Source organism: Sebastes fasciatus, chromosome 3 (genome assembly GCF_043250625.1).
Source record: "Sebastes fasciatus isolate fSebFas1 chromosome 3, fSebFas1.pri, whole genome shotgun sequence".
Taxonomy (NCBI): domain Eukaryota; kingdom Metazoa; phylum Chordata; class Actinopteri; order Perciformes; family Sebastidae; genus Sebastes; species Sebastes fasciatus.
In genome coordinates, this window is record NC_133797.1 from 5,602,452 (window position 1) to 5,629,325 (window position 26,874).

Consider the following 26,874-nt stretch of genomic DNA (forward strand, 5'->3'; position numbering starts at 1 on the left):
ACATTACTGCCTAGCAGGTGAAATATAGAGTGATATTGTGGTTTTAGCTGACGTGTGTCGCCTCACTGTTTTGAGCGATGCTCGTTCATGTCTATGTAGAGCGAGCACAGGCGCGTGCCCGAGCAACAGGACGCTGACTTTCATTGACTTAATGGCCACAGGTGTCGCTGAAAGGAAAGTCATTTTTTCTCTTAAAGAAAAAACAACAGCGCATGGGGAAAGCGCCTGTAGGTGAAGCCGCCCTCGTCAAGTGGATTGATAACACCTGAAACTCTGCTGACCGGCTCCTCCGGTGCCCGTCTCCCTCAACGCCGCTACCGGGTGAGAGAGCGAGGAGTCCAGTGCACCGTTTGTCTGCATGCACGCCATGGATGCGTGGGAAGTAACTTTATATGAACAGTGTAAATGAGTGAAATAGATCGGAGATCCTCCTCATATCTATTCTAATAAGTTATTGATCTATATGCGATGTATACACAATAGGAAGCTGGGAGTGGGAATCCAATAAAATGATTATAGAGCAAATTAACGTAGTTCTTTATCTTCCTTTACAACATTTTGGAATTATTCAGCAAGTTGTACCATACATGTCTATAAATTCAACATTCAAGTCTTTTCTCAGACTAACTTCAAAAAAGAAGGAATAATAAACTTGCTTGCTAAAAGGAGAGTGATACTACTGTCATCTAGATCTCATAATATCCTGTAAGTTAATTAATTTCAGTCTCATTCAATGTGTTTTTATGCATGCAAGTAACTGTCTTTTAGCAGTAGTCTGATCTTGTAAACAAGAAACCTGGTTACATTTTCTTATGTCTGCCACATCCTGATAAACTGATGCCTTCCGTGACGTATAGTAATTTGCAAGTAATCAAAAGTGAGGCACACAAAACATCCTTGGCAGCCATATTAATTGGCATTTAATAATATCTTCATTGATCTAACCCTCCTGCCGATACAGCCGTCAAACCCTGCGCTTTACCAACACTGTTGTCGTCGGTCACTCTGTAGCAGCTACATTGGCTTTTCTTTATAGGGACAAGTGGTGTGCAGTGTCAGTCTAGAATAACTATTTTAAGAGTCTGTCACAACTGGAGCGAACGTATGAAACACTTGAGCACAAGATGCCAGCACGATGACGACTTTAGATTTGTACACGTCTGAAGGTCAAAGCGTGTCGAAGATCCTGCATGAGTTGTCAAATTGTCTTCAAGATTTATAAACCCCTTTACTGCCGGCACTCCTCTGAAAGGCCAAGGCCATGCATGGGGTCGTCTTAGGTGGTGTATAGTGTTCTCATTCATCATCGCAGTGAGAGACAGTTTAAAGGCCTTTTTCTTTTGCCAGTCCTCAATTCTCCGGGTTAGTTTTGGAGTAACGTGTGGTTTGGTGTAGAGGAAATAGTGAAGTTAATTATTAGATTTGGAAGTTGGATATAGTCTTACGGTTAGATTCAGGGTTCGATTTAGGTAAAGGGTTGGCTGATCAATGGCAGTTCCCGACAAGACAAAAAATGAGAATAAGTGTACATTAATGTTTGTGTATAATCCAAAGAAGCTTATTGTGCTGTCAAAGTGGATCATGAAATTGAAACTCTAGAAGTCAAACCATACCTTGCCCTGCATCTCAAATCAACGAGCATGTATCCCACACTGAAGCAGCTGTCACCGGTAACCAAGTGTTTTAGATTCTCTTTGGAAGCTCTAAAGACCTGGGGTCTCTTTTATAAAACAGTGCGTAGGATCTATACTAAAAATGTACGTGTGCACAAAAGCCAAAAATGGCATGCGCCAAAAAAGAATCAGACTTATAAAACTGTGCGTAAACTGTTCCCTTTATAAATCACAGTCCACCTGGAAATGTACGCACGTGGATCCGCCTCATATTCCGCCCTCTACAACCCCACATTCAACCATAAATGGTCGATGCAAAGCACCTCATGAATGTTTCTACATAGTAATGAGCCTGTTGATCAGTGGATCTTTACGGTGAATCACGGCAACTTACGAGAGGAAGACCAAGAAAGGTTTTTTTCCGACACAGAGATGGAGGTGCTTGTGGGTGAGGAGGACTCTGAACACTCGTTCCCTCCTAATTCTACCATTCTCGTAGTCATCACAGTGCAGCAATCAGACTGATCAATTCACTTGTCAAAATGATCTGTTCTGCCATTCTTTAAGTAAGAGATAATGAACAGCTAGCCGGTCATTGTAGTGAAAGAATCTCCGACAGGACTGAAGGGGATTCTTTCACAACAATGATCCGCTAGCTGTACATTATCCTGCTTATTACACGGCTACTTACTGAAGAAATCAATATTTTGACACAAAAACGGTCTGCCAGAGTCCGACATCAGAACTGCGCCCATAGCAACGGTCTGCCATACATAGCAACGGTCTGTTATACATAGCAACGGTCTGTTATATATCGCAACGGTCTGCTATAAAGAAATGACAGACCGCAGAACGCCGCGATTGACCAATCAGAATCGAGTATTCAACACAGCCGTGTAATAATGCTATTTCATGTAATCTTGGATTTCTCCAACTGATGATGTTGATTTCAACAGCTATGTTGCTCTACAGCTGACCGTGAGTGTTGGTAGTCCGGTCCTCTCCTCTGTGCTCCCGAGGAGGGGGACGTGATGGTGAGACAACGCTGATGAGATATTGAGCGGAATTTGATATGAGATTTGAGTTGGTTTATATATTCTACATTTGTAAGGTGCTAATGGAATAGTTATGGCTCACTAGCACAAATGATGATGATATGGGATATGATACGATAAAGTGGATCTATCAGTAACATGTGATATCAAGTGGAGTTAAATGTGTGAGAGGCATCATTATCACCTCACCATCTGCGAGACCCCAGGTTCTGTTTAAAATTAACTAGTTCGTACAAAGTGCTGTTTGACCATGTCTGCTAAGTCTTCACTCAACGGCAGGGTGAAAAGCCTGGTGCCATAGAGAGCGGCGAGATGTACAAATGTGGATGACGGCACACACTTCAGGATAGTCTCTCCCCAAAGACATTTATGGTGTTGCACTCAGCTATATAAAAGGAGACATAAATAGTTGTGTTAAAGGGACTCTATAAGAATCAGAAATTGCTTGTTAACAGCGACACCTGTGGCCCTTAAGTCAACGAAAGTCAGCGTCCTGTTGCTCGCGCTCGCTCTACATAGACATGAACGAGCATCGGTCAAAACAGTGAGGCGACACACGTCAGCTAAAAGCACAATATCACTCTATATTTAACCTGCTTGGCAGTAATGTTAGCTGACCAGACGAAGGTCTCTCCATGAATCAATGCTGATCCTAGTGTTGGCTTTTCCTGCTTCCCTGTTTTCATGTAGGAAAAGACCCCAAATGAACACTGTAGGTGAAGTACTTGATTACTATAAACAGATTATTTAAACAGCATTTGTATAGGAATGATTCTGTCCCAAGCTGTTTGATCACTATCAGCGGTTTGATCACTATCAGCGGTTGATCACTGTATTATTGCTCTACCGTTTATCTTGAAAATGAGGACAGAAGCAGCAGGTTAAATCACTGTTCATTTAACTTATATTTTGTGTTAAATGTTGCACTGCCTTGTATCTTGAGAACTGAATCAGCGGGTCCTGCAGTTGCACTTTTTATTATTTCCAAATAAAAGGTTTACGTATTTGCCATTAATTGTTGTTTACATGTTTATATCCATAATTAATTTATCCCTGATTCCCTTACAAGAAAAACATTGAGGACTCCTGACCTGTACTGTCCAGTATCAGCTATTTAAATCATCATTTAAATCAATCAAATCATTGAATCGTATCGTATCGTATCGCTCTAGATGAGCCAAATATCGTCCTTGAATCGTATCGGAACCATGGAAATCGTTTCGTATTGTTGTAAAAACATATCATTACACCCCTAGTGTGTGTGTATGTGTGTGTGTGTGTGTGTGTGTGTGTGTGTGTGTGTGTGTGTGTGTGTGTGTGTGTTTGCGTGTGCATGTGTGTGTGTGAGAAAGAGAGAGAGAGAGAGAATGTTAAACCATGCTGACAAGCAGAGGCTCATATATAAGCCTTCAACATTACAGCTGTCTACACCAAATGAAAAATGAGTCCTCTCTGAAAGAACATGAAAATTATTCAGCGGAAAACACTCAGACTTAAGTTTGCTACAAGTAAAATAACTATCACTGTCATGTTATTTCTTATCTTTCTATTCACATCCATTAACACCTACAGGAGCTGTATACAAAACACAAACTGACAATAGCTTAAATACTATTGATTGATCTTTTCTATCACTGCTGTCATGACAAATATCATTATAATATAATTATCCCCAATCATGCTGATTCATATACAGTAACATTAAAGGATCGCTGTGGTTCTTTTTATTTGTGAAATTTCAAAAAGGCAACATTTAATTTCCTGGAAACTTTTTTTGACATGTGTTTTTATTCTTTCCTGTAGTAAATGCATCTTAAATTGTATTGATTTTACTTTCACGGGGAATCTTCAACATTTTGGCACCCAGTTTAGTTTGTTTGAGTGGACTGTCTGAATTTTAGATCTTTTGACAGATCAGTTTCTGTCATATTCATCAATGTTTTGAAATTTGATTTTCAGTCAAAAAAATTTGGACATGGGTTAGATAATTAGCATGCATAAAGAACTACATGCAAAAGTGGTAGTGGGTCAGAGGGTGAATAGGATGAGCATCGGTATCACAGATAATTACAATTTATAAACTGATCTATGAGGAAAGAGATGAAATAACCAAATGAATCAAACTTCCAAATAGTCAAAAAGTGATTTTGCCGAATGCAAAAGTATAAAGTACATCCTGTTTAGCAGGAATAAACTATATTGCTGAATGACTTTCTAATTCATCACATAATTGTAAGGAGGGTGAACAGACACAAAATGACATCATGCTTTATTTTCCTAAACTGAAGTGGATCTTCTGTCCCTGACTTGACCCTCTCATCTTGACCCTGTTACTCACTGATGAGCTGCTTTTGTGAGGTTAGTGCTGGTCCTCTGAGCTCGCTTCTTCTTGTTGGTCTTCTGCATCTCCAGACCACTCTGGAAACCCGGATCACCTCCCTTAGTGGTTCAGTGATTATAGATTGAAATGAAGGATGAAAAGACCCAAAACTGAAGCGCAAAAGACAGGAGTTAATCCACAATGTGAGACCTTTGAAGGCCTGCCGGCACCATCTCAACAACAGAGAAACTAAACTTAGAACCTTTGTGTGCTGGAACACTGCTCCATGTGCAGCCGGCACGGTACAAGTGTGAAGTGTTCTGAGTTTGAAGTGCTCCTTCTCTTTTTGCCTCCTCCCTCTCTGGCATTTCACACACATACAACATTACCCCCTTCTCCCTGTATCACACAGACACACTGAACCAGCGTAAGGAATTTTTATTACCCGCCCTAAGTGTCGGAAATGCATACCGAAAGAAACTGTTCGCCGACAAATGAAAAGCATCTAGATTAGCCGCACTTCAAATCTAATATGTCTCGTTGCCGTATATAGAACAAGCTGTGTCATACGGAGTAGCTTTTGGATCACAGTATAACACGTACAACACATGACGCTGCTCCTTTTGAATTCCTGTATCGTTTAAAATTGTATTAAGCTATTTCTAATGTTTCATTTCAGTCAGTCAGTTGGGGCAGCATCCAGGGTTAGCCCTCTCTTACAGGATGGTAGGAATTACTGGGTCACAAGTCACAGCTTCAGAGTCTCCGGTTACACCAGACCGCTGATTCAGAGGTGGAATGGTGACGCGTAGGGGGGGACAGTGAGAGGGAAGACGGGTCGGGGATGATGTAAGAAGAGAGAGCGATGCGTAAGAAGAAAGAGGAGCAATGTGTATTTTTGGGGAGTGAGAAGGGAAGGAGGGAACACCCCAAGATGATCAGAATGAGCAATAGTAATAATATAACTAAAGCAGAGGGCCCTCGCACCTTCCCGCATGTCGGGGGCGCTGGAATTGATGTATTGCACATTTTGCACTACTTTCTGTGTCTACTATATGGCGCTAGACAACACGCACTAAACATGCATTATGTTGTTCCATATCAAGGGTAGATCACACAATGTAAATTTAATGTAAAACAGATGATGTTTGTCACATAACGCTGACTTCCTGTTGCCAGGAGGGGATGTTCCCCCGGAGCTCAGAGGAGAGGGTCGGACTACAGACACCCGTGGTCAGCTGTGAAGCACCTGTTGACATAATCATCATCATCGGTTGTAGAAATCCAAGATTACATCAAATATCAGAACAGAGCGCCAATAGTTTTAATAAGATCTTCTAATAGTGTGCAGATATCACCAAGTACAATATTAGTTTTCATAAAGTTGATGTGTGATAAATCGCTGCAGTGAACATGACATGACTTATTCATTTATGTATGGTTTATTAGATAGGGACAGATACAGTATACATAGACAATGAAAACAGCTATCCGATGCAACTATCAGACTGTCTCCAGTCAAATGGTATCCAGGGTGGGGGGAATTCACTGATTGTCACGATCATTTTGACAAGTGAATCGATCAGTCTGATGGCTGTAAACATATAAACACCGCGTTGACACTCGTAACATGCTGCATGGTGGATATACCGGCACCGAGGACTACGAGAATGGTAGAATGAGGAGGGAACGAGTGTTCAGGGACCTCCTCACCCACAAGCACCTCCATCTCTGTGTCGGAAAAACACTTTTCTTGGTCCTCCTCTCGGTAGTTGCCGTGATTCACCGTAAAGATCAACAGGCTCATTACTGTGTAGAAATATTCATGAGGTAATTTGCATTGACCATTTTTGGTTAAATGTGGGGGTGTAGAGGGCGGGATATGAGGTTGATCTACATGCGCACATTTCCATGTGGACTGTGATTTATAAAGGGAACGTTGGCAACATTTTTATAAGTCAGATTTTTTTTGGCGCATGCCATTTTCGGCTTTTGTGCGCACGTACATTTTTAGTATAGATCCTACGCACTGTTTTATAAATGAGACCCCTGGCCATTTCCAAATCATATTCTTTTCTCATTCACATACAATATACACAATGCCTCTGCTCATTGCCCATAGTTGTCATTTAATGACAATCACCAGTACATACTGCGTTCCTCAGTAGTATGCAGTATGTGACGGTTAAAGTGATGTATCTAGCAATATGCTAGACCAGGCTTTAGCCTTTAAACCAGCTCTTAAAGCACTGGAGAAAAAAACGAACTCGTACCACTATTACAATATTATCAAAAAATACAACTTTGATTTAGTTGTTTATGTTCTGTTTGTTTACTTTATAAGATACTGCAGGTTTACACTATTTATTCTAACAGCTCATAATGAAGTCAGACAAACAGGATCATCAACGAGGGGAGGCGGGAAATATAAAATATTCATCCACAACATTTACTCAAACTGCTTTTTCAGCTACAGAAACTAAACAGTGGACTGATCTCCCTCCAGATATTAGAGGAATGTTAAAAAGGGTCATGATGTCTCAGCAGGAATCTGTCTTACCCGTCAGAGGCTGCTCTTTCCCTCGCCTCTTCCCTCGCCACTCTGCGTCACTGTGTGGGCGGGGCCTCGATTCCGCGGCTCCAGCCTCCCCCATCACTACTGCGCAGACTTTGGCTCCAAATGACGCCAAAAAACTCAAGATGGCAGCTCCCATATCTGGGATATTTTGGCTTCACTTTATTACAGTGGGAGATGCGTCGTCCATCTTCAGTCCGTGGTCGTCGACATACAAGTTCGTCGGTGTAATCTTGATGCTGATACTTGCTGTATAAATAGAGTTATATAAATAAAGATTGCTATTATTATTGTCGTGTATGTAAATTAGTGGTTTGGCTGTGTCTGCCTGTAAACTGTGGGTGTCCTGAGCAAATCACAGGGTGACAGGTGTTGATTGATATGAGTGATGATGTTTCCATTTCTGCCCAGGCAAAAAATGCAAAACCCTGAGCAGCATGAAATTCCATCTGTGTCCATGAGCGTGTGTCAGCGTGTGTGCATGTGTGTGGGAGGTGAAAGTGGGACTGAGTTTGGTTTTAAGGTTATCTATCTATCTATCTATCTATCCATAACACCCTTATTTATTAACTCTATCACTCTCCTCTGCTCCCTTACATCACCTCAGATTATCCACTTTTATGAAAAATTAACAAGAAAAACTGACTGATCAGTACATAGCAATCCAATAAAAACAAAGAAATACATGAGGGGGGCAAAGAAGATGACATATATACACGTCACGAATCAAATGTGATGAAAATTTGCTTTTAAAATTTTCTAAGGATAACGAACTCTTAATAACGAGTTCTTTGGTATTCCATATCTGTAAAACACAATATCTTAGGGAGTACTGGCTATGCTTGGAGACGAACTTCCCTCTCTCCGGCAAAGGAAATAAATAAATAAATATCAGAATCAGAAATACTTTATTGATCCCGGGGGAGAAATTGAGTTCCGTTTTGCTCCCATTTTAGAATATATATTTATATATATATATATATATATATATATATAAACATAGCCTAGGCCAGGGGTCAGCAACCTCTTCAGCTCCTCTCCAGTGGCTCCCTGTAGATTTTTAAAAATGGAAATGAATAACTTTTTTTTGTTTATATTTAAATTTTTATGTATCATTGTTGTACGTCTAATTCAGGATGATACTATGGAGTATTAGGGCCACATTGAGGAAAAAAAAATAAATCAGAGATTTCGAGAATAAAGTCGTAATATTACGAGAATAAAGTCATAGGTTTACAAGAAAAAAAGTCATAATATTATGAGAATAAAGTTATAAGATTATAAAGTAGTAATTTTACGTGTTATTTTCTTTTTTCTCGTAGTTATGACTTTATTCTTGTAATATTACGACTTTTTTCTCGTTAAGTTATAACTTTATTTTTGAAATATTACAACTTTTTTTCTCATAAAGTAATGACTTTATTCTCGTAATATTACGACTGCTTTTTCTCGTAATGTTATGACTTTATTCTGTAAATCTCAGATTTTTTTCCCTCAATGTGGCCCTAATACTCTGTCGTACATTTGCACTTGGGCCCTCACTGTATTAGACTTATACATTATATACTTAGACTATAAACTGTGTTACCTTCATCACAATGCTCAAATGTTTTGCGGCTCCAGACAGATTTAAAAAAAAATTTTTTACCCCTGGCCTAGAGCTATAACAAGAAAATATAAATAAAAAATATGTATAACAACAGTGCAAATAATAATGCTGAAAAATAGGATCTATCATTAAGCGTGTAGTAATATAAATAAATACGAATATTTGTTTAAATGTATTATATAAATGTATGACAATAAAGTAAAATAATTTAAATATCTATGTTAGTTTGAGCAGTTTACGAGTAAAATGTTTGCACCGGTACGGAACTGACACCGGAGCGAGTTCCATGACAAACTCAAAATGGCGTTGCACGTCGTCAGTAAGGGCAGCTGGTCGGCATCGATGCAGGCTCGCTGTTGGAGGGTTTTATAACTCACTTCCACTCCCCGTGAATTGGTTTGGAAAAATGCCATATAAATCAAGTTCATTGCTATTATTATATTTATTATTGCTGTTCAACAAAGCAGGTCTGCTGGTCACACGAGTGGTTCTGACATTCGTCACATACACAAATAGTACAAACACAGTAACTGGACTAGCTACAGCAAAACAAGGTGACAGAGCAGTCCATATCCATTTAAGCTACCGTAAGGTTTTTCTCACAAATCCACCGGATTCTGACACTACAGCTGACGTCATTTAAGCCGATGAAATCAATCATTGTGCGAAGGTCACCACAGTCTTCTCCGTCAAACGCGTCATCAGGCTGCCCAGGGGCCCAGATCAACCTACAGACAGACAGAACACCGTTCAAATCAACCAGATATAGCACAGTTTGACTGGTAGTTAGTTGTTTATTACTATTATTATTTTTTTCGCTAATCAAGCAAGTTCTCATTGATGTTGGTACAGAACCCATGACAGAAGCATTTTTTTTCTAATTATTGATTTATGGCTTTCAGCCCAGTGCATTTTTGATTTTAGAAAAAACTAGATTTGCTCTTGCATCACTAGTATCATGTTTTTAATTGGCTGTTGTGAAACTGCGTTAAAAAGAGGAACGTTAACATTTAGAGTGCAAATATCATAATCATCAGTACTGTTTTCTTTATGTCCTGTTAAAGCTTCAGTAGGAAGTATACTTTTGGCATCATTGGGCTAAAATGTCCATAATAACCTTTCAGCATATTGTAATTCAAGTGTTCTGAGAGAAAACTAGACTTCTGCACCTCCTCATGGCTCTGTTTACAGGCTTTAGAAAATCTAGCCCATGACGGAAGACTTTGACCAATCACAGATCATTTCAGAGAGAGAGAGAGCGTTCCTATTGGCTGTGCTCCGGCTGGTGGGCGGTGCTTGGTATTTCCTCAACATGGCTGCTGGGTCACAAACGTTCTCATTTTACAGCTAAACAGTACACTACGAGATGTTTCTGAAAACATTTGAGGAGAGAAATAGGCATTACAGTAACAGAATATTGATTCATATTTGATCAGCGCTACCTAGTTTGACCGTTTGGTCAGAGTTCGCGAGTGATTGACAGCCGGCTCTCATAGACGGCAGCTGGAAGGCAGACTCCAGATCAGCTCTGATTCCTTGTTTTCCTCCGGTCTGTGAAGTCTTGAGGATGCCGTTAGGAGCACCGGAGGACACAGAGGAACATGATTTTATTTCAGATTACCTGTCTCATGAACTACTGTCAGGATATAGCGACCGTTTTATAAAAATTATTTTTTTTTAACCATATTTGCGCCAATCTCGCCAACTGCTGCTTTAAATAACTACGTTGTGTGTGCCGAAGACACTTCCGCAAAGGATGCATCGGTGTATCCTCGCCTCCTCGATGCTCGCTCCTCGAGATCCATTTCAGGAATCGAGACGTCCTTCAAGATGGAGCGTTAAGATCGATTTCTGGGTCACAAGCAGGTGGAGCGAGGAGCGAGGAGGCACAAAATCGGGAAATGAGAAATACCCCTAGAGCACTGTCCATACATGAAAAGGCATGTGCTCATCATCTGTGTGAATCATAACCATGGGTGTCACTACCTGCATTTATCTGCACACCACAGCTACCCACGTATGTGTATCCATATCTCACCCGTCTTTGTTCACTGGTGTTCCATCCACCCAGACCCAAGTTCCTTCTTCCTCCCTGTCAGTCATACCAACCCACGCTTGCATGGTGAATCCAGTGAGGAAGGCCTGTCATAAACCAACATTTTCATAAACAACAAAGGAACTAAAGCGTCACACACTGTCTATTTACATATCTGAATTTCTGTATCATCTCACAGAGCATTTTGTAGCAATGACCTACAGTTTAATTATGAGATGTTCCCTAGACGTCCTCCTATGGGCTATTTCTTTAAAGATACTCTTCAGATGGTTTCTCAAAAAAGACGAGGCAAATACCGAAGCTGTAAACCTGCAGTGGAGTACGGGAATATGAAGGTACCTGTTCCTGTCTGCTGTTGATGATGACCAGGTCGGCGCCTCTCTGCCTACAGACTCGTCGGCTGTCGTCCCAGCTCAGCCTATTCCTCTCGGAGGAAATGTTGTAACAACTGGAGCCAAACATCAGCCAGCCCTGTGGACATCTCTCTTCCTCTGTCTCACCTCATTACAGCAACACACACAGCATGTCCCAACATAACATGTCACAATACAGGCCATATAGGACAGAACAGTGTAATGATGCAACGGAGAACAGCATGCTGCAAAACACCAACACCTTCTCACTTCCAACTTGTCAAATACGACCCCCCCCCTCTATAGCGTCAGCTTTGGACGTGTCAGGAATGAAGTGTTAACTCGTTACATTTATGGTGTCTTTTCAAAATAAACTTCTGTGTTCACAGGACAGTACAGTTTCCACTCGTTACATACAGTCTCTTTTCAAATTAAACTTCCAAGGGGGTTTAGTTTTTAGGTATACTTGGTTAGGTTTAGGAAAAGATTGTGGGTAAGGTTAAAATAACTATGTTTGTTACGTAAAATAACGAAATTTGTTACATAAAATAACTACGTTAGTTACGTAACTGCCGTGAGTTAAGTACAGTAGTTACGTAATAAAACTATGGTAAAATAGTCAGCACTGACCTGGCTTCCCACGGGTCACAAACAGCGGTCTCCTGGGTGAAAATCTGTGTTTGTTTGACCCAACTATCCACCCCGACTTCCTCCCTAAGCGGACTTTCTCGCTCTTTATACTACGTCAGTCATACAGATGACATATATTATGTCATACAGACGCTAAACGGTGCCTTGGTTGGGCTACTGACCAAGCGGTGGTATTTGACGAATTGAGAGGCCTGTACTACGAAGCAGGATTTGGGGTTAGCGAGGTAACTTCAGGGGTGAACCCTTCAGGGTTTTCCCGAAAGCATTGCATTGCTGGAAGCGGAAATCTCAGAACTTGAAATAAAACAAAGCAATCTGCATGGCAGCATACCACGAGAGGTAAATGAACAAGATGTTTTTTTTGTCATTTAGGTGAACTGGCCCTTTAAATTTCAACATTTCAGTGTTCAGTGCATAGACTGTATATAAAGATGGACGACATGACAGCTCCCCAAAGGTGACTCCAAAACATCTGGACCGCCCCAAGCCTGTATCCTTCAGGTGAGTGGATGGGACATGGGCCAGGAACAGGGGAGACACCGGAGTTTTGGTCGATAACGTTTCTCGTCACTTCACAAGACACGGGAAACCTCTGTTGGTCTGTAGGAGCTGCAGCAGTTATTTCTGCACAAACGTCCACTGAACATTCACTAGATATTCTCAGAGATAAACTAACTCTTCTGCAGTGTGGAGTGTGCACGCATGCACGTGAGAGTAGGGCGAAAGAGCTAGAACGAGCGCGGTGTGTGAGTGAAGGCAAGCAGGCAGAGGAGCAGAGTGCAGCAGAGACTCCGGCCCTGGAGACCAAAGCTACGGTCTCCCCCACGTCCTCCGACCGCGGCCAACACTGTTTAACAGACGGGCTTCACTAGATATAACTTTGCGGTTTTGGTGCTTCCGTGTAGTTTGTGTTGGAGTCTTGTCTGAACAGCGTAGCCAAACGCGAGCGCACATGGGACACCGACCCTTCTGTCATTTTAGGTAGTTATTACCACGCTGATGGATGTTCAAGAGTTCATTTTACTGATCAGTTTGGTTTTCATTAGTTATTTGATGCTATAAAACGGGGGTGAGAGAGACGTCATGATTGGCAGCTGTGAGTCTCTCGCTAACGAGCTGCGGCCGTGCTCGGCTCGCGATTGGTTCGGGCGGGTGACCTCAATTCCGCGGCTCCAGCCCCCACCCGATCACTACTGTGCAGACTCTGGCTTCAATTCTGTACAGTGGGAGGAAGTGGAGACGCGTCGTCCATCTTTATATACAGTCTGCGGTTCAGTGCTTTACACACAATGTTATTTATGTCAGTACAATTCCATGGACAGATCAAATTCCACTGAGGACCTCACTAATGACTGTACATATTGAAGAAGGGATGGACTATCATAAATGTATCCCTGTTCATACTGCTACTATGATAGATTTCAATTAGTACTTTATATATTTATAGTATTAATCCCTATATTACATACCTCTAAATACAGTACACACAATACATAGCTATAACTACACTGTAGATTTAGAGTAATAATAACCTTTTATATAAATTGTAATCAAACATCCTGAAGCAGAATTAATTTTTTTGTTTTTTTTGTTTTTGGTCACTTTGGCAATCACAACTTTGACACACATCACCTTGAAGTTGCAATAGTCAACTTGTTTGTCTGTTTACACATCCAGCAGTTACAGAGCAAACGTTAGCATTCATTAGGAGTGGTGTTTTGTCCACCTGATGAATGCAAGTCCCATATTCACTTCTCATTTTTTTGCTCCACCAACTCCTGAAGGAAATATATCTGTCTCTTTAGCTGCTAAATGCTCCACTATTTTCACCAGTTAGTCTCTAACTGTGTCTGTCTGCGGTTTCGTGTGAACCAAAAGAGTAGAGTTAGACGCTGTTAAAACCAAAACAACGTGCTAAAAGACACTAAAAAGGTGCACAGAGCTGAACTGAGAGTGCAGAGTAAGGTTTACCTACATTTATCAGTGGGCGCACTCAGAGCGAGTCTCAGAGTGATGTTGAGAATCCCTTGAAGAACACACAGCAGGCCAAAGCTCAGCAGAACCACACTGAAATGTTTTAGTTCTGGACAACACACACACACACACACACACACACACACACAGAAAACATTTTCTTAGCTCAATTCTGGTCCCGTTAATCAAAGAGTACATTGGGTACGTAACATAAACGGTCTTAAACCAACTTAAATAATATACTATATACTGTACAACAAAAACACAACAATACTTAAATAATCTCATATGTACAGAAGAGTAAGGCATTCACTTGAGAAAAATATATTTGCCCTATTTTTCTGAATTAACAAGATAATTATCTCGCGCATTTTGAGAAAAGTTTTCATGAAAAAAAAAATAATCCTGCTCTGTTTTTCTGAATTAACGAAATACCTCAAAATCCCCAAGAAGCTCTCATTTACTTAGGAGCTCCATTTCATGGAAGCAAACATGTCCCGCCTGCTTAGTTTGATCCAGCACTATGAAACCTATGAAGAATGATGTGAGTGCAACTGAGGCGTAATTGTCCGATTGTCTCTTGAGTCACCACGTAGCCAGCCTGGATGCATTTCAGATGCATCATCTTGTATCCATAAAGCATATCGGTTTAACTGATCCTGGAGAAACACCTCCATGTCCAGAATGGGCTTTACATCTGAACAACTGCAAAGTATTGAGGTGCCTGCGCAAAGTCGACAAACTAATAACAATACCGTCTATAATACTTAAAGGAGCAATATGCAGCGTTGACAGATCATGTTTAAAAAGGGTTAACAGCAGTCCAAATTCAAATCCTTGGAGCCGTGGCCCGTCCGCTCCTCCGGTGTGACTTATAGCAGTTCGCAATTTAAGGGTTACCATCTAGACATGACGATGTTAGCCTCTGGCCAGCAGTAGTTGGAATCACTTCATTGTGTCTCAAATACTCACTGCCTTAATAACCCAGCCGGACCCAGAAACCCAACCGGTCGAGGCAGATGGCCGCCCAACCAGAGCCTGCTTCTGCCCGAGGTTTCTACCCGTTAAAGGGGAGTTTTTCTTGCCATTGTCGCATAACAATGCAATGCTCATGAGAGATCTCTTGTTGGGTCTCTAGATTATAGAGTACGGTCTGGACCTGCTCTATATGAAAAGCGTCTTGACATAACTTCTGTTATGATTTGACGCTGTATAAAAATAAATTGAATTGAGCTGTACATGGTCCACAGAGAGATGTGCCGAGGCTTTTCAGGATCGGTTTGAGTGCCAATTTGTTTCATACGAGGCAAATGGGCACCACACTGGCCAAAACAATTCTTTTTGTCCCATGAAGACTTCTCATATAATTCTGAGATAACAATCTTGTTAATTCAGAAAAAAACAGGGCAAATATATATTTTTTTTCTCAAGTGAATAAATTACGCTTCCAAGATTACTTACCTGGTTTTGGAGTCTTCTCTGAAGCAGCGTCTTCAGGTTCAGGTTTAGGGAATTGCTGATAATCACCAACTTCATAGCTGATATGAGAGTCACTAGAATGAAAGGACACAGCCATGCTGAAGCAGCTGCTGTGAGAAAGTGTGTTACATGTGTGATGTTGCGCCGCACTCTTTACACTTGAATCTTTTCCTGTGCGTCACTGGTCCTCCTGTCCTGCTTAGAGGAAGTAAATGTTTCCTACATAGACAATAAAAACCTGTTGCTTCTTTGGCTATTTTCTTATTGTGTACAAAGTTGTTATCTTATGATTTATTTTACATATTAATGATTAACATTTTCAGTGAAAATCAGTGAGAATATTTTCTGGTTTTGGTTTGGTTAGGCCAACCTGCAGCTCCAGAGCCACATGTGGCTCTTTAGCCTCTCTCCAGTGGCTCCCTCTGGATTTGAAAATAGTTAGAAAACAGTTTTGTTTAAATTTTCACTTTTTTTATCATTGTTGTAGGTCTATGGTACGACGGAGAATTAGGGCCACAATGAGGAAAAATAAATAAATCTGAGATCTCGAAAATAGTCATAATATTATAAAGTAGTAATTTATGTGTTTTCTTTTATTCTCGTAGCATTACGACTTTTTTTCTCATAGATATGACTTTATTCTCGTAATATTGCAAAAGTTTTTCTTGTTGAGTTATGACTTTTATTCTCGAAATCTCCGATTTTTTCCCCTCAATGTGGCCCTAATACTCTGTAGTACATTTGCACTTGGGCCCTCACTGCATTAGACTTACACTCACCAGACACTTTATTAGGTACACCTTGCTAGTAGCGGGTGGTCTTCTGCTGCTGTAGCCCATCTGCTTCAAGCTTCGACGTGTTGTGCGTTCAGAGATGGTATTCTGCATACCTTGGTTGTAACGAGTGGTTATTTGAGTTACTGTTGCCTTTCTATCATCTCGAACCACTCTGCCCATTCTCCTCTGACATCAACAAGGCATTTCCGTCCACACAACTGCCGCTCACTGGATATTTTCTCTTTTTGGGACCATTCTCTGTAAACCCTAGAGATGGTTGTGCTTGAAAATCCCAGTAGATCAGCAGTTTTTGAAATACTCAGACCAGCCCGTCTGGCACCAACAACCATGCCACGTTCAAAGTCACTTAAATCCCCTTTCTTCCCCATTCTGATGCTCGGTTTGAGCTTCAGCAAGTCGTCTTCTAGATGCCTAAATGCATTGAGTTACTGCCATGTGATTAGCTGATTAGCTATTTGTGTTAACAAGCAATTGAACAGGTGTGCCTAATAAAGTGGCCGGTGAGTGTATATACTATATACTTAAGACTGCTGTGTTACCTTCATCACAATGCTTACATGTTTTGCGTCTCCAGGCAGATTTTTTTTTGCCTAAAATGGCTCTTTTGATAGTAAAGGTTGCTGACCCCTGGTTTAGTGCATTACTGAAGGATCTTTACAGAGGATTTTACAGATTTTTTTATACTAAATTTAAACTTTTTTTAGTGTGTAATTTAAGAATACATGCTTGGTTTGTTTAAGAGATACGTTACACTGAGACCCTTTCAGATTATATGAAATTGAAGTTTCCCATTTTTATGTTTGCAAAATTAAAACTCAAATGACATAATTTCAATGTAACACTAAACACCACCCTGAAACAAACCTAAATGTCAAACTCCATCGTTTTTCCATTTGTATTAGTTCATGATGAGCCACTCAATCAAATCAAATCAAATGGCGATGTCATTCCAGGCGGGTGGGTATGTCATTCACATCTCATCACCGACTTCACATTTGGCAGGTGTATTGCTGGGGACCCCATCAAATTTGGACACATTCAATATTAATAAACTTTGAACAAACAAGTGACAGCAGCTGGGGGGGCGGGACTTCAGGGATCTGCAGACTGAGTCCAGCATGTCTGCAGCGGGTAAACCATGGCTCTCTGGCTGCGGTCGAAAAAAATGTGAACTGAAGATAACATAATCTCAGGCGGGACAAGATCATTAAAGTGTTTCAACTAAAATATTCACGGCTCTGTGTGTCTTGCCAGATTCCAGTTTCACTCTGTGTAGAAAAGTCCTGTTGAGAAAAGTGTTGTGCAAAGAGAGTGACCACAGCAGCAGCTTTACACAACAGTGTTACAGACACATGTTGACATGGGACAAGAGAAATGTGGCTCAAACTACTGACGTCGGTCTCACACGAGGACATTTATTTCCACTGACACAGCTAATGAGGGGGAAATATTGACATTTACAAAAAAATATGCAGTACATATACAATATCACATATGAGTGACAATGACTGGTATCCCATCACTTTCACATCAGGACACATCAGCTAATGATCATTTAACAAATGCCACATGAAGTCCTTGAAGGTCTACAAATCAAGTAGCTGCAACTAAACGGAGACTGAACAGTAGTTCTTTTCCTTAGTCCATTTTCTTTTCAGACCTCAAAACCAACACATGCTCTCCCATTCCATTCCAGACATGACTGTATGAAGGACACAAACTTAAGAGATGAGACTGGACCATAACAAAGGAATACATTCAAAGAATGAAGCTCGAGTGTAGAAATGCAAATATAGCAGTATACAGATCATAATCAGCAGAACAGTGTTGTGTATTATTTCAACATATAAGGCCCCATCTTACACCCGGCGCACCGCAACGGTCATTGCGAGTTTCGGACCGATGCAGTTGTCGTTTTCACGCCCAGCGCCCCCACGCTGTGTAAGTAGCGAAAATGCACTCGCGCCCATCTTAAAATGAGGTGTGTGATCATAAAGACTCAGGACGCCACTGACCGTGACGATCAGCTTTGTCTCGGTTTTGTTTCGGAGGTCTTTTAACCGATTTCAGTTTGGATAGAAAACAACTATGTGCTTGCGTTTGGTGGGGAAACCAAAAACCAGCACGACTGGCTGACGCAACAACATGTGCATAACGTTTCTCAACTCGCCCACTTCGTGCCTTTTAAGTCCGGAGTTGCGGCACGTTTTTTTTTAGGTTCACTTCACAATGAATGGCAGCGTGCCGCTTTTTTCCGGTGTTTCAGTGCGCACGTGAGAACAGGGTGTTACAAGAGGCATTTGACAAAGAAAATGGTCACATACTTGGAATATGACAAATATATATATATATATATAAAAAAAACAACAACATTTTAATCAGTGACTACTTTCCCTCAGGAGGTCTCCATGGTAAACAAAAAAATAACCTAACTAATATTTTGTACATAGTATTTAAATGTTAAAAACACTGCAGTGGAAGGATATGTGGTTGGTGACAGCACGTCACTGGGCTCCATCAGCTATATTAAGTAAATGTTTTATTTCATAATCAGTGATTGTACAGCCTAATAAACAGCTAACAAGCAGAGCCAGTGATCGATCACACGTGGATGATTTGTCCAGCTGTCCGGTCTGACGGTCTACAAACAGATGACATATTCATCTAACGAGATAACATCGACTCCCCAGCAGGAGGAACTCTGGTCAGTGTGTACATGTACATCACTGAGGAGGAGGAGGAGGAGGAGGGGGTGGGGGAGGAGGAGGAGGAGAAGGAAGGTCAGAGAAGGGGACAGAGTTTGGTGGCCAGAGATGGGAGGAGAAAGACGGATTGAAGAAAGAGGGAGGAGGATGGGGGGGATACAGAGGGAAGTTGGGTGGGGGGAAAAGGTGAGGAGGGTAAGGGCAGGGAGGGGGGAGGTACATGGGAGGGACATTTGTGTGTCTCGGTGGTGGTGGGTGGGCGTGTCTGTGTGGAGTGGGTGTGTGGCTGAAAAGCGGGTGTTTATTCCTCGGGTTCTGATGCCTGAGTGGCGGTCCTGCGTGTCTTGGTGGGAAACCCCTGACATTATGCTGCTGCTGCTGCTGCTGCTGCGGCAAGGTGTTCTGGGTAACGTGGGCAGGATTATCTGGAAAGGGGGAAAACAATCTAATGAAGCAAAGTCAAGTTTATTACTTTCTATTTAAGACTTGATTAAGACTGTAACGTGTGCAAATACCTGCGTTGTTATTGTCCCTCTTCTTTCTGGAGTTTTTGGCTTTCCTCTTAGCTTGCTGTTCTTTCTCATCATCACTATAATCTAAAGCCTGGAGAGAGAGAGAGAGAGAGAGCGAGAGAGAGAGAGAGAGAGAGAGAGCGAGAGAGAGAGAGCGAGAGCGAGAGCGAGAGCGAGAGCGAGAGAGAGAGAGAAGGGTTCAATGTTCATGTTTTTCTTCACTCGCCCGGTCGGGCAACACAACGAGAGCAGCCGCCATCAGCGGCCAACTCTCCACTGTCCGTCTCTCCTCCACGCCGCTGAGCTCCGTGTGTGTGTGTGTGTGTGTGTGTGTGTGTGTGTAAGAGCAGCAGCTCCACACAACAGAAAAAGATTATTTAAAAGGGACTGTTTGTAACTTATTACACGTATAAATCATTGCGGGTCGGTGTCCCATGCGCGCTCGCGTGTGGCTACGCTGTTCAGACAAGACTCCAACACAAACTACACAGAAGCACCAAAACCGCAAAGTTGTATCTAGTGAAGCCCGTCTGTTAAACAGTGTTGGCCGCGGTCGGAGGACGCGGAGGAGACCGTAGCTTTGGTCTCCAGGGCCGGAGTGTCTGCTGTACTCTGCTCTTCTGCCTGCTTGTCTTCACTCAGCTCGCTCCACCTCATGTGCATGCGCGCACACTCCACACTGCAGAAGAGTTAGTTTAGCTCTGAGAATATCTAGTGAATGTACAGTAAACGTTTGTGCAGAAATAACTGCTGCAGCTCCTCCAGAACAACAGAGGTTTCCCGTGTCTTGTGAAGTGACGGGTCTCCACATCGAGTAAGGTTATCGTCTCCGACCGGGTGCCGGTGTCTCCCGTTCCCTCCGGCCGCGGTCGAGAGGCTGAAGCAGGAAAAGCCAACACTAGGATCAGCCTTGATTCATGGAGAGACCTTCATCTGGTCAGCTAACATTACTGCCAAGCAGCTGAAATATAGAGTGATATTGTGGTTTTAGCTGACGTGTGTCGCCTCACTGTTTTGACGGATGCTCGCTCACATTTACGTAGCGCGCGCACACGGACGAGCGCGAGCAACAGGACACTGACTTTCGTTGACTTAACGGCCACAGGTGTCGCTGTTACAACCAATTTCTGATTCTTACAAACAGTCCCTTTAAGTTATTTACTTAATTTATGTGCACTTGTTTCATTTCAGCTCAGTGTGGGAGTCTCTTGCATTTTGCAGTCATCTACCATGCTTGGTGTTTCCAAAACATGATTCTACCTCCTTTCTCTCTATTGCCAATGTAAGGGGACATATCTTAAGAAAGAACAAATACATTTTTTTTTTAAAAAGCAGATGTGTTTATTGGCTCCAAATTAAAAAATTAGTTACAGGCCTACATGTGTTTTGGGAGGAGTAGCCTGCCCCATAATGTGAATGTTATGTGATTCATTCAGAGTTAATGATAACAGTCATGCTGTTGTTTCCAGTTGTGAGTGACCTGTAGCTGACTGTCCAGCAACCTGGATCTCAGCAGTAAAGAAATGCTGTTGTTTTTTCACATATTTAGCCTGCTGTTGTTTTATTATTTGAAAAGTTTTTCACCTTTTTTCGCCACAGCCAAACTGGGAATTACATTACATTTAAAAGAATTTACATCTTTGAAGAAACTGAAATCACCTTTTACATCTTAACCCACATGAAGATAGAGTTTGAAAATATCCAGCGTATAGAGTCACGCTGTTGGACCGGTACTGTACAGAAGACACATGGACCGTGAGCTGCGCGGCTCGGCTGCAGGCGGCTCATTTAGAGATTCGCCGTGTGACGCCTAATTTTTCCGAGTGATGCGTGCAGTTCTCAGCCAAAATAGACGATGAAAACGATCTGTTGAGGGCTGCATGCAGTAGCAGCTCCGCAGCAGCAATGCTGTCTGTGTGGACGCCACACGCGTACGAGGGGCTGCAGCCACGCTGCTCACCCGCTCTGTGTGGCTGCTCTAACCTGTCAATATGAATGAAAAGTAAAAAATTCTGTGACGGAACGGCGGTAGTCTGTACGTAACCATAGACATCCTGCGTGGGTGTGACGTAGTTTATCGGGTGTTGTATCTCCATCGTGTGTGAGTGCTAAACCAAAACCTGTGTGTTTATCACGGTAATGACGGTATTGCAAAATCCATGCCGTGGCCGAGCGTGACACCGGTGACGGTGATGAAACCGGTATACCGTCCACCCCTAAGTAGAGGCCACCGATTATACAGTGATGTGTAATAAACATGCTACGCCCGACTCATTTACATTCCCGTCTATGTGCTTACCTCGTCTGGTGGTTCTTGGTCGTTCTTCCAGGATGCATCAGATCCCTTAAAACTAAAGGAAAAGCATTTTCACTTAAACACACTAGTTAGGTTTGGTCGGAAAACAAACTTCACTTCATCGTATCAAAAGTGACTCAACAAACTAAATAAATAACGAATCATTATATCTGCCTCGCTTTAATGTGCTCTATGTAGTGTATACTGTGGTTGCGTGCACTTACACTTTGAGCTGTTGTGTGAGGATGTATCTCGTGTACTCTTTGATGTTCGGTGTGTAATAAACAGTCTGTCCCTCTGTCAGCCCCTTGCTGCTTATCTGGTCCGCGGAGTTAAAACGTAAAATGTACAGCGGACTGGACACCGGACCAAACACCTCAAACACCTGGAACACAAAACAAGAGAACATGACCATGTAGAAACAAAGTGATAACATTAAACAAGAGTAGACAGGTAAAAAACCCTCTGCTGGTCCACCCACCTTGCCAACAGCGAGCCTATCAGATCTAAAGATGATGGTGTCATCGGTCAGAGGAGGCGTGTCTTTCAGAGACTGGATTATAACTGCAGACACCAAAAGTGTGGTTTAAGACAGAGCTGGAAAATACACATTAAAAGCCTCCACTTCTATTTGTTTTCTACCTAAGAAGAGCTGAGTTTTTCCAGTTCTTTAGAAATCGGATAGAAGTTGCAGTATGACCTTGGCGTGAGTGTGTGTATGTGTGTATACATTTACCAAGTTGCTGTATAATACTGGAGACCGTTCCTACAGGATGCAGTTGTGCATCTTCTGGTAATGACACAGACACCTCCTCCACTGCAGGCAGCTCCTGCACACAAACACACAATGTCAGCTTCTTGTCTGATGGTATATAGGTTTCATTTGTTTTGTAGGGTTTGGAACACAATGACAAAACTAAACCAAAAGTACGCCAAGACATCTAGTAAGATGGTTCTGCATTCGGCAGCAGCATGTGGAGACTGTTCAGACTTCACAAATGAGAACTGAACATGACAGTGTGCATGTGTGTCGCACACACACCTGCACGAATATATTGGCAATCGCCACGATGGTCGGTTGGAAAATTTTAACATATCGCCCAACCCTACCTCCACACTGCTAAGGGCAGCAGTCAACCAAAGAAAATCTCAACGGAAATTCTATCTCTGGATTAACTAAATCAGCCACTGAGCACTCTACATGGTGGCCTAAAATGAATTATAAATAAACATAAAACTAATTGCAGCACATTAAACTATCTTTAACCTAATCATTCTATACTTAAATGATACCAACAGACTCAAAGCCGACCATAGCGCACCTGCACATATTCATATCATTTCTGAAAATAGAACGAGCCGTCGAAGCTGTGACAAGGGGCCTGCAGTTATATTTCAAACAAAACGATTAGGCTATGTATTAAACCCAAGTGTCCAAGTGTCCTTGGGCAAGATACTTAACCCCATATTGCTCCTGAAGGCTGTGTCATCGGTGTGTGAATTGAGTATTTAGATTAGATCCTGATGGGCAGGTTGGCATCTTGCATGGCAGCCTCTGCCATCAGTGTGTGAATGTGTATATATACACATTCACTCGTTATACACGTTCACATCAGGTCTGAAAGCCAACTGGACCAAAACACAGAAGTGGACCGCTATTTACCGTAACGTTAGCAGTCAGCCAGTAGTTGTGAAAGGGCAAAGTATTTTCAATATCGCTGGTCTCCTCCAAAATCTGTATACATACATAGATATAAAACTGTTTCATATCTATGTCTGAATCTGCGCGCAGCATGCGCCGATCTCATCCTCTCAACTGCACGGCCGTGGATGATAAAGCAGGAAGGCAGGCGAGAGGTTCCTTAAAATATAGACAATAGTAGGCGATGGTGTTTGGCGATGTTTGTTGTTTTATTTAGCTAGTTTAATGGTCTGCCTCCGTAGAACGAGAGACGCTCAGCTGCTCAGCGGGCAGAGAGAGAGAGACAACGGGAGGAGACAAGGTGTAGATCCGGTATATTTTCACATCAAACTCAGTGAAAGAAGAGTTTATTTAGACCAAACCAGAGTTGGTGATTGTTGGAAAGACTAACTACGACGGTTTTGGTGAGTTTTATTTTGTTTCTGTGAAGTTTGAATGAAGTGTTTTACGATGCTCCGCCACAAGAACAGCTGATCTCAACATAAACAAATGCACGTTGATGATGACGCAAGTGTACTCGGGTACGGAGCAACTTTACTAATGTGAAAGCTGAGCGGAGATGGGGGGGGACAATCGTACTCGGGCACGGTACGGATCAATTGTACCTAATAAAAGAGCATGAACTCCTTCATAAATCTAGCCTCTTAGTTTTGCTTTCAAAGTGCACCAGATTGAGCACTGAACTTTAAAAACATATGCTATGAAATTGTCTTTCTAAATGCATGATGTTTCCAAAGTCAACGTGTAATTGTGTTAAATAATCATCATCTCAATATTGACCAAAATAATCGTGATTATGATTTTTGCCGAGCAACACTGACCTCGAGCAGGACTTCATCTCTGGTTTTGATGGGCGCTGGTTGGCTGAAACCCTCGTCGTCATCATCACGCTCAAGAACGCGGACAGAGGGAGAAGAGGAGGATGAGGATGAAGAGGAAGAAGAGGAGGATGAGGAAGAGCTGTCACTGGGGAGAGGAGAGGGAGAGCATCAGAGTCGGTTCTTTATTTCCATTCTTGTACTGTACTGTAACCAGCATGTTCAGTCTAAATATATCAATAACATGCCGTGTGTGTGTGTGAATTATACCTGTCTGAATCATCTGACTCATCGCCGTCACAGTCCTCTGCTTTACACACACTGTCTACAGAAAGCGTTGCTGCTGCTCTGTCTGTGTGTACATCTCCTGTTTCCTCTGGATGGCTTTCTAGATTTGATGATGTGTCTGCATTGGCAGGGGTTACAATGAGATTTTCTAATTGCGTTGTCATGGTAACCTCCATCTCCTCCTCCTCCTCCTTGTGCGCTGGTAACATCTGTCCATTCTCCTCTGGTAATTTTTTATCCATCTGAAACATACATATATTTGAAATCTTTGAAGGCAGGTCTTCAGATAACGTGAAATTAACTTAACATGTATTAGAGTTTTGACTAGTCAAAAGACTGAGGTCTTTTGGAGTGCAGGGGGGCTCTCCTGAAGACCTTTTATGACACGGTGGTGGCATCAGACATTTTTTTATGGAGTGGTCTGCTGTGGCAGCAGCATCTCGGCTGCGGAGAGGAAGAGACTAGACAGAGTGATCAGGAAGGCCGGCTCTGTCCTGGGATGCCCTCTCGACACAGTGGAGGTGGTGGGAGAGAGGAGGATGATGGCTAAGCTGTCATCCATGATGGAGAATGACTCACACCCCGATGCAGGACACCATCTCAGCACTGGAGAGCTCCTTCAGCGACAGGCTGCTCCACCCAAAGTGTGTGTGAAGGAGCGCTATCGCAGGTCCTTCCGTCCTGCAGCTGTTAGACTCCACAACCAGCACTGCTCCCACAGTTAGTATGTGTATATGTACTGTATGTTATATACTCATAAAATACTTACTAGAAAATAGACATTATATAGGTATAAATGGATTACATGGTAATATATATTTTTTTCATTGTTTATAGTCATTCCCAACAGCCTTTACTGGCGCAAAATACAGTATATCACAGATCTGTGGTCCCAGTAGACCACAACCAGCACTGCTCCCAGTAGACCACTTCCACACCAAAAACTGATAATAACCTCATATTTTCAGGTGGAATTTCATTAATTTCATTGTCACTGTGCAATATCATTTTCCACTTCCAATTTTGTTAATAGTCTGTTTATTGTCAATTCTGTATATACTGCTCCTATTCTTATACTTCCTTCTATTTAAATGGTTCATATTTTGTTACACTTTGTTTAGCTCTTTTTGTTTTTGTTTACAGTGTTAGCTGATGCTTCTTGTTTTTTGCACTATCCCCTTTGCTGCTGTGCATTGCACATTTCCCCACTGAGGGACTAATAAAGGAATATCTCATCTTATCTTAAACTTACGTTGCAGATATCTCTAATGAATATCCTGTCTAGCTATTGACTGTTAAAACAGCTTGCCATCGAGTTGTGATCAGTAAATATTTAAGGACCCGTTCACTGCTATATTAATTCACACTGTTCAAACATAAAAAAATAAATGGCACCTTTATTTTGAAAGCTTCCCTAGCTACCAATCCAGCGTGAGATCCATGTGTTCAGCTAACGTGTGTGAAAGTCCCCTGAACACCTGGCCGGGTTAAAAAGGTACACTTTAACACTTTTCTCCATTTATTTCAAAACTAACGTCTAATGTCTGCATTGAAAATGTTTTTATCAAATAAAAAAAAACAGTTTACAGGCAGAGTAGAGTTATAGTACGAACAAACTAAAAGTTAAAGAAATGTTTAGCACGTTAGCGCCACTCGGCTAACGAGCTAACCGGGGCTAACAGCGTTGGGTCTAAGTGAACCGGGCTAAACAGCCGCGACCCGCATCATCCCGGAGACTCCTTTAAAGCGATTTCTACAAACAAACATGTCAGCAAAGCAACACTGAGTTAGTTAAACGTGTATAATACCTGTTCGTTTGTGAAACTCCTGGCTCCGCGCTATGAACAACCTCATGAAACCTCATGAACCTCCTCCTGGCTACTGTAAAGCTCCTCCAAATGAACCAAACCACTTCCGTTTTCAACCTTCAAAATATAAGCTTCATAGACGGTTGGGTTTAAAATCACAGCTAAACTAGTAGAATAGAATAGAATAGAATAGAATAGAATGGAATATAAAGCTTTATTGTCATCGTATTAAATACAACGAGATTCACAGTTGCCACTTCTGG

General features: G+C 41.9%; 2 protein-coding genes across 4 annotated transcripts; both read right to left on the reverse strand.

Annotated features, from left to right (window-relative positions):
* Positions 1-9,597: 9,597 nt before the first annotated feature.
* On the reverse strand, positions 9,598-15,829 carry LOC141763629 (C-type lectin domain family 4 member M-like). 2 transcript variants are annotated; one of them, XM_074628104.1, is made up of 5 exons: positions 15,668-15,827; positions 14,208-14,315; positions 11,568-11,728; positions 11,211-11,314; positions 9,598-9,900 (listed from the first exon to the last, which is right to left on the reverse strand). In XM_074628104.1, the coding sequence occupies exons 1-5, from the start codon at positions 15,780-15,782 to the stop codon at positions 9,750-9,752; spliced, it is 639 nt and encodes a 212-aa protein (XP_074484205.1). In that variant the 5' UTR covers positions 15,783-15,827; the 3' UTR covers positions 9,598-9,749. The 2 variants fall into 2 exon arrangements, with proteins under 2 accessions (XP_074484205.1, XP_074484216.1); XM_074628115.1 differs by lacking the exon at positions 14,208-14,315 and having other exon boundaries at positions 15,668-15,829.
* Positions 15,830-17,877: 2,048 nt separating this feature from the next.
* On the reverse strand, positions 17,878-26,749 carry LOC141763633 (uncharacterized). Of its 2 annotated transcripts, XM_074628140.1 has the most exons (10): positions 26,612-26,680; positions 26,199-26,281; positions 24,786-25,045; positions 24,519-24,663; positions 22,732-22,825; positions 22,477-22,559; positions 22,220-22,380; positions 21,999-22,050; positions 19,703-19,790; positions 17,878-19,612 (listed from the first exon to the last, which is right to left on the reverse strand). In XM_074628140.1, exons 3-10 carry the CDS (start codon positions 25,043-25,045, stop codon positions 19,206-19,208), a joined length of 1,290 nt encoding a protein of 429 aa, XP_074484241.1. In that variant the 5' UTR covers positions 26,199-26,281; positions 26,612-26,680; the 3' UTR covers positions 17,878-19,205. The 2 variants fall into 2 exon arrangements, with proteins under 2 accessions (XP_074484241.1, XP_074484232.1); XM_074628131.1 differs by lacking the exon at positions 26,199-26,281 and having other exon boundaries at positions 26,612-26,749.
* Positions 26,750-26,874: the final 125 nt, after the last annotated feature.

Coding starts and splice junctions, on each gene's coding strand:
- LOC141763633 (XM_074628131.1), bottom strand. CDS start 25,045: ATGGATAAAAAATTACCAGAGGAGAATGGACAGATGTTACCAGCGCAC. Junction 22,051..22,219: donor CTCACACAACAGCTCAAAGT/GTAAGTGCACGC, acceptor CTTTTCCTTTAG/TTTTAAGGGATCTGATGCAT. Junction 19,613..19,702: donor GAGGGACAATAACAACGCAG/GTATTTGCACAC, acceptor CCCCCTTTCCAG/ATAATCCTGCCCACGTTACC.
- LOC141763629 (XM_074628104.1), bottom strand. CDS start 15,782: ATGGCTGTGTCCTTTCATTCTAGTGACTCTCATATCAGCTATGAAGTT. Junction 14,316..15,667: donor AGAGAAGACTCCAAAACCAG/GTAAGTAATCTT, acceptor TGTGTTGTCCAG/AACTAAAACATTTCAGTGTG. Junction 11,729..14,207: donor GAGTGCGCCCACTGATAAAT/GTAGGTAAACCT, acceptor TGCTGTAATGAG/GTGAGACAGAGGAAGAGAGA.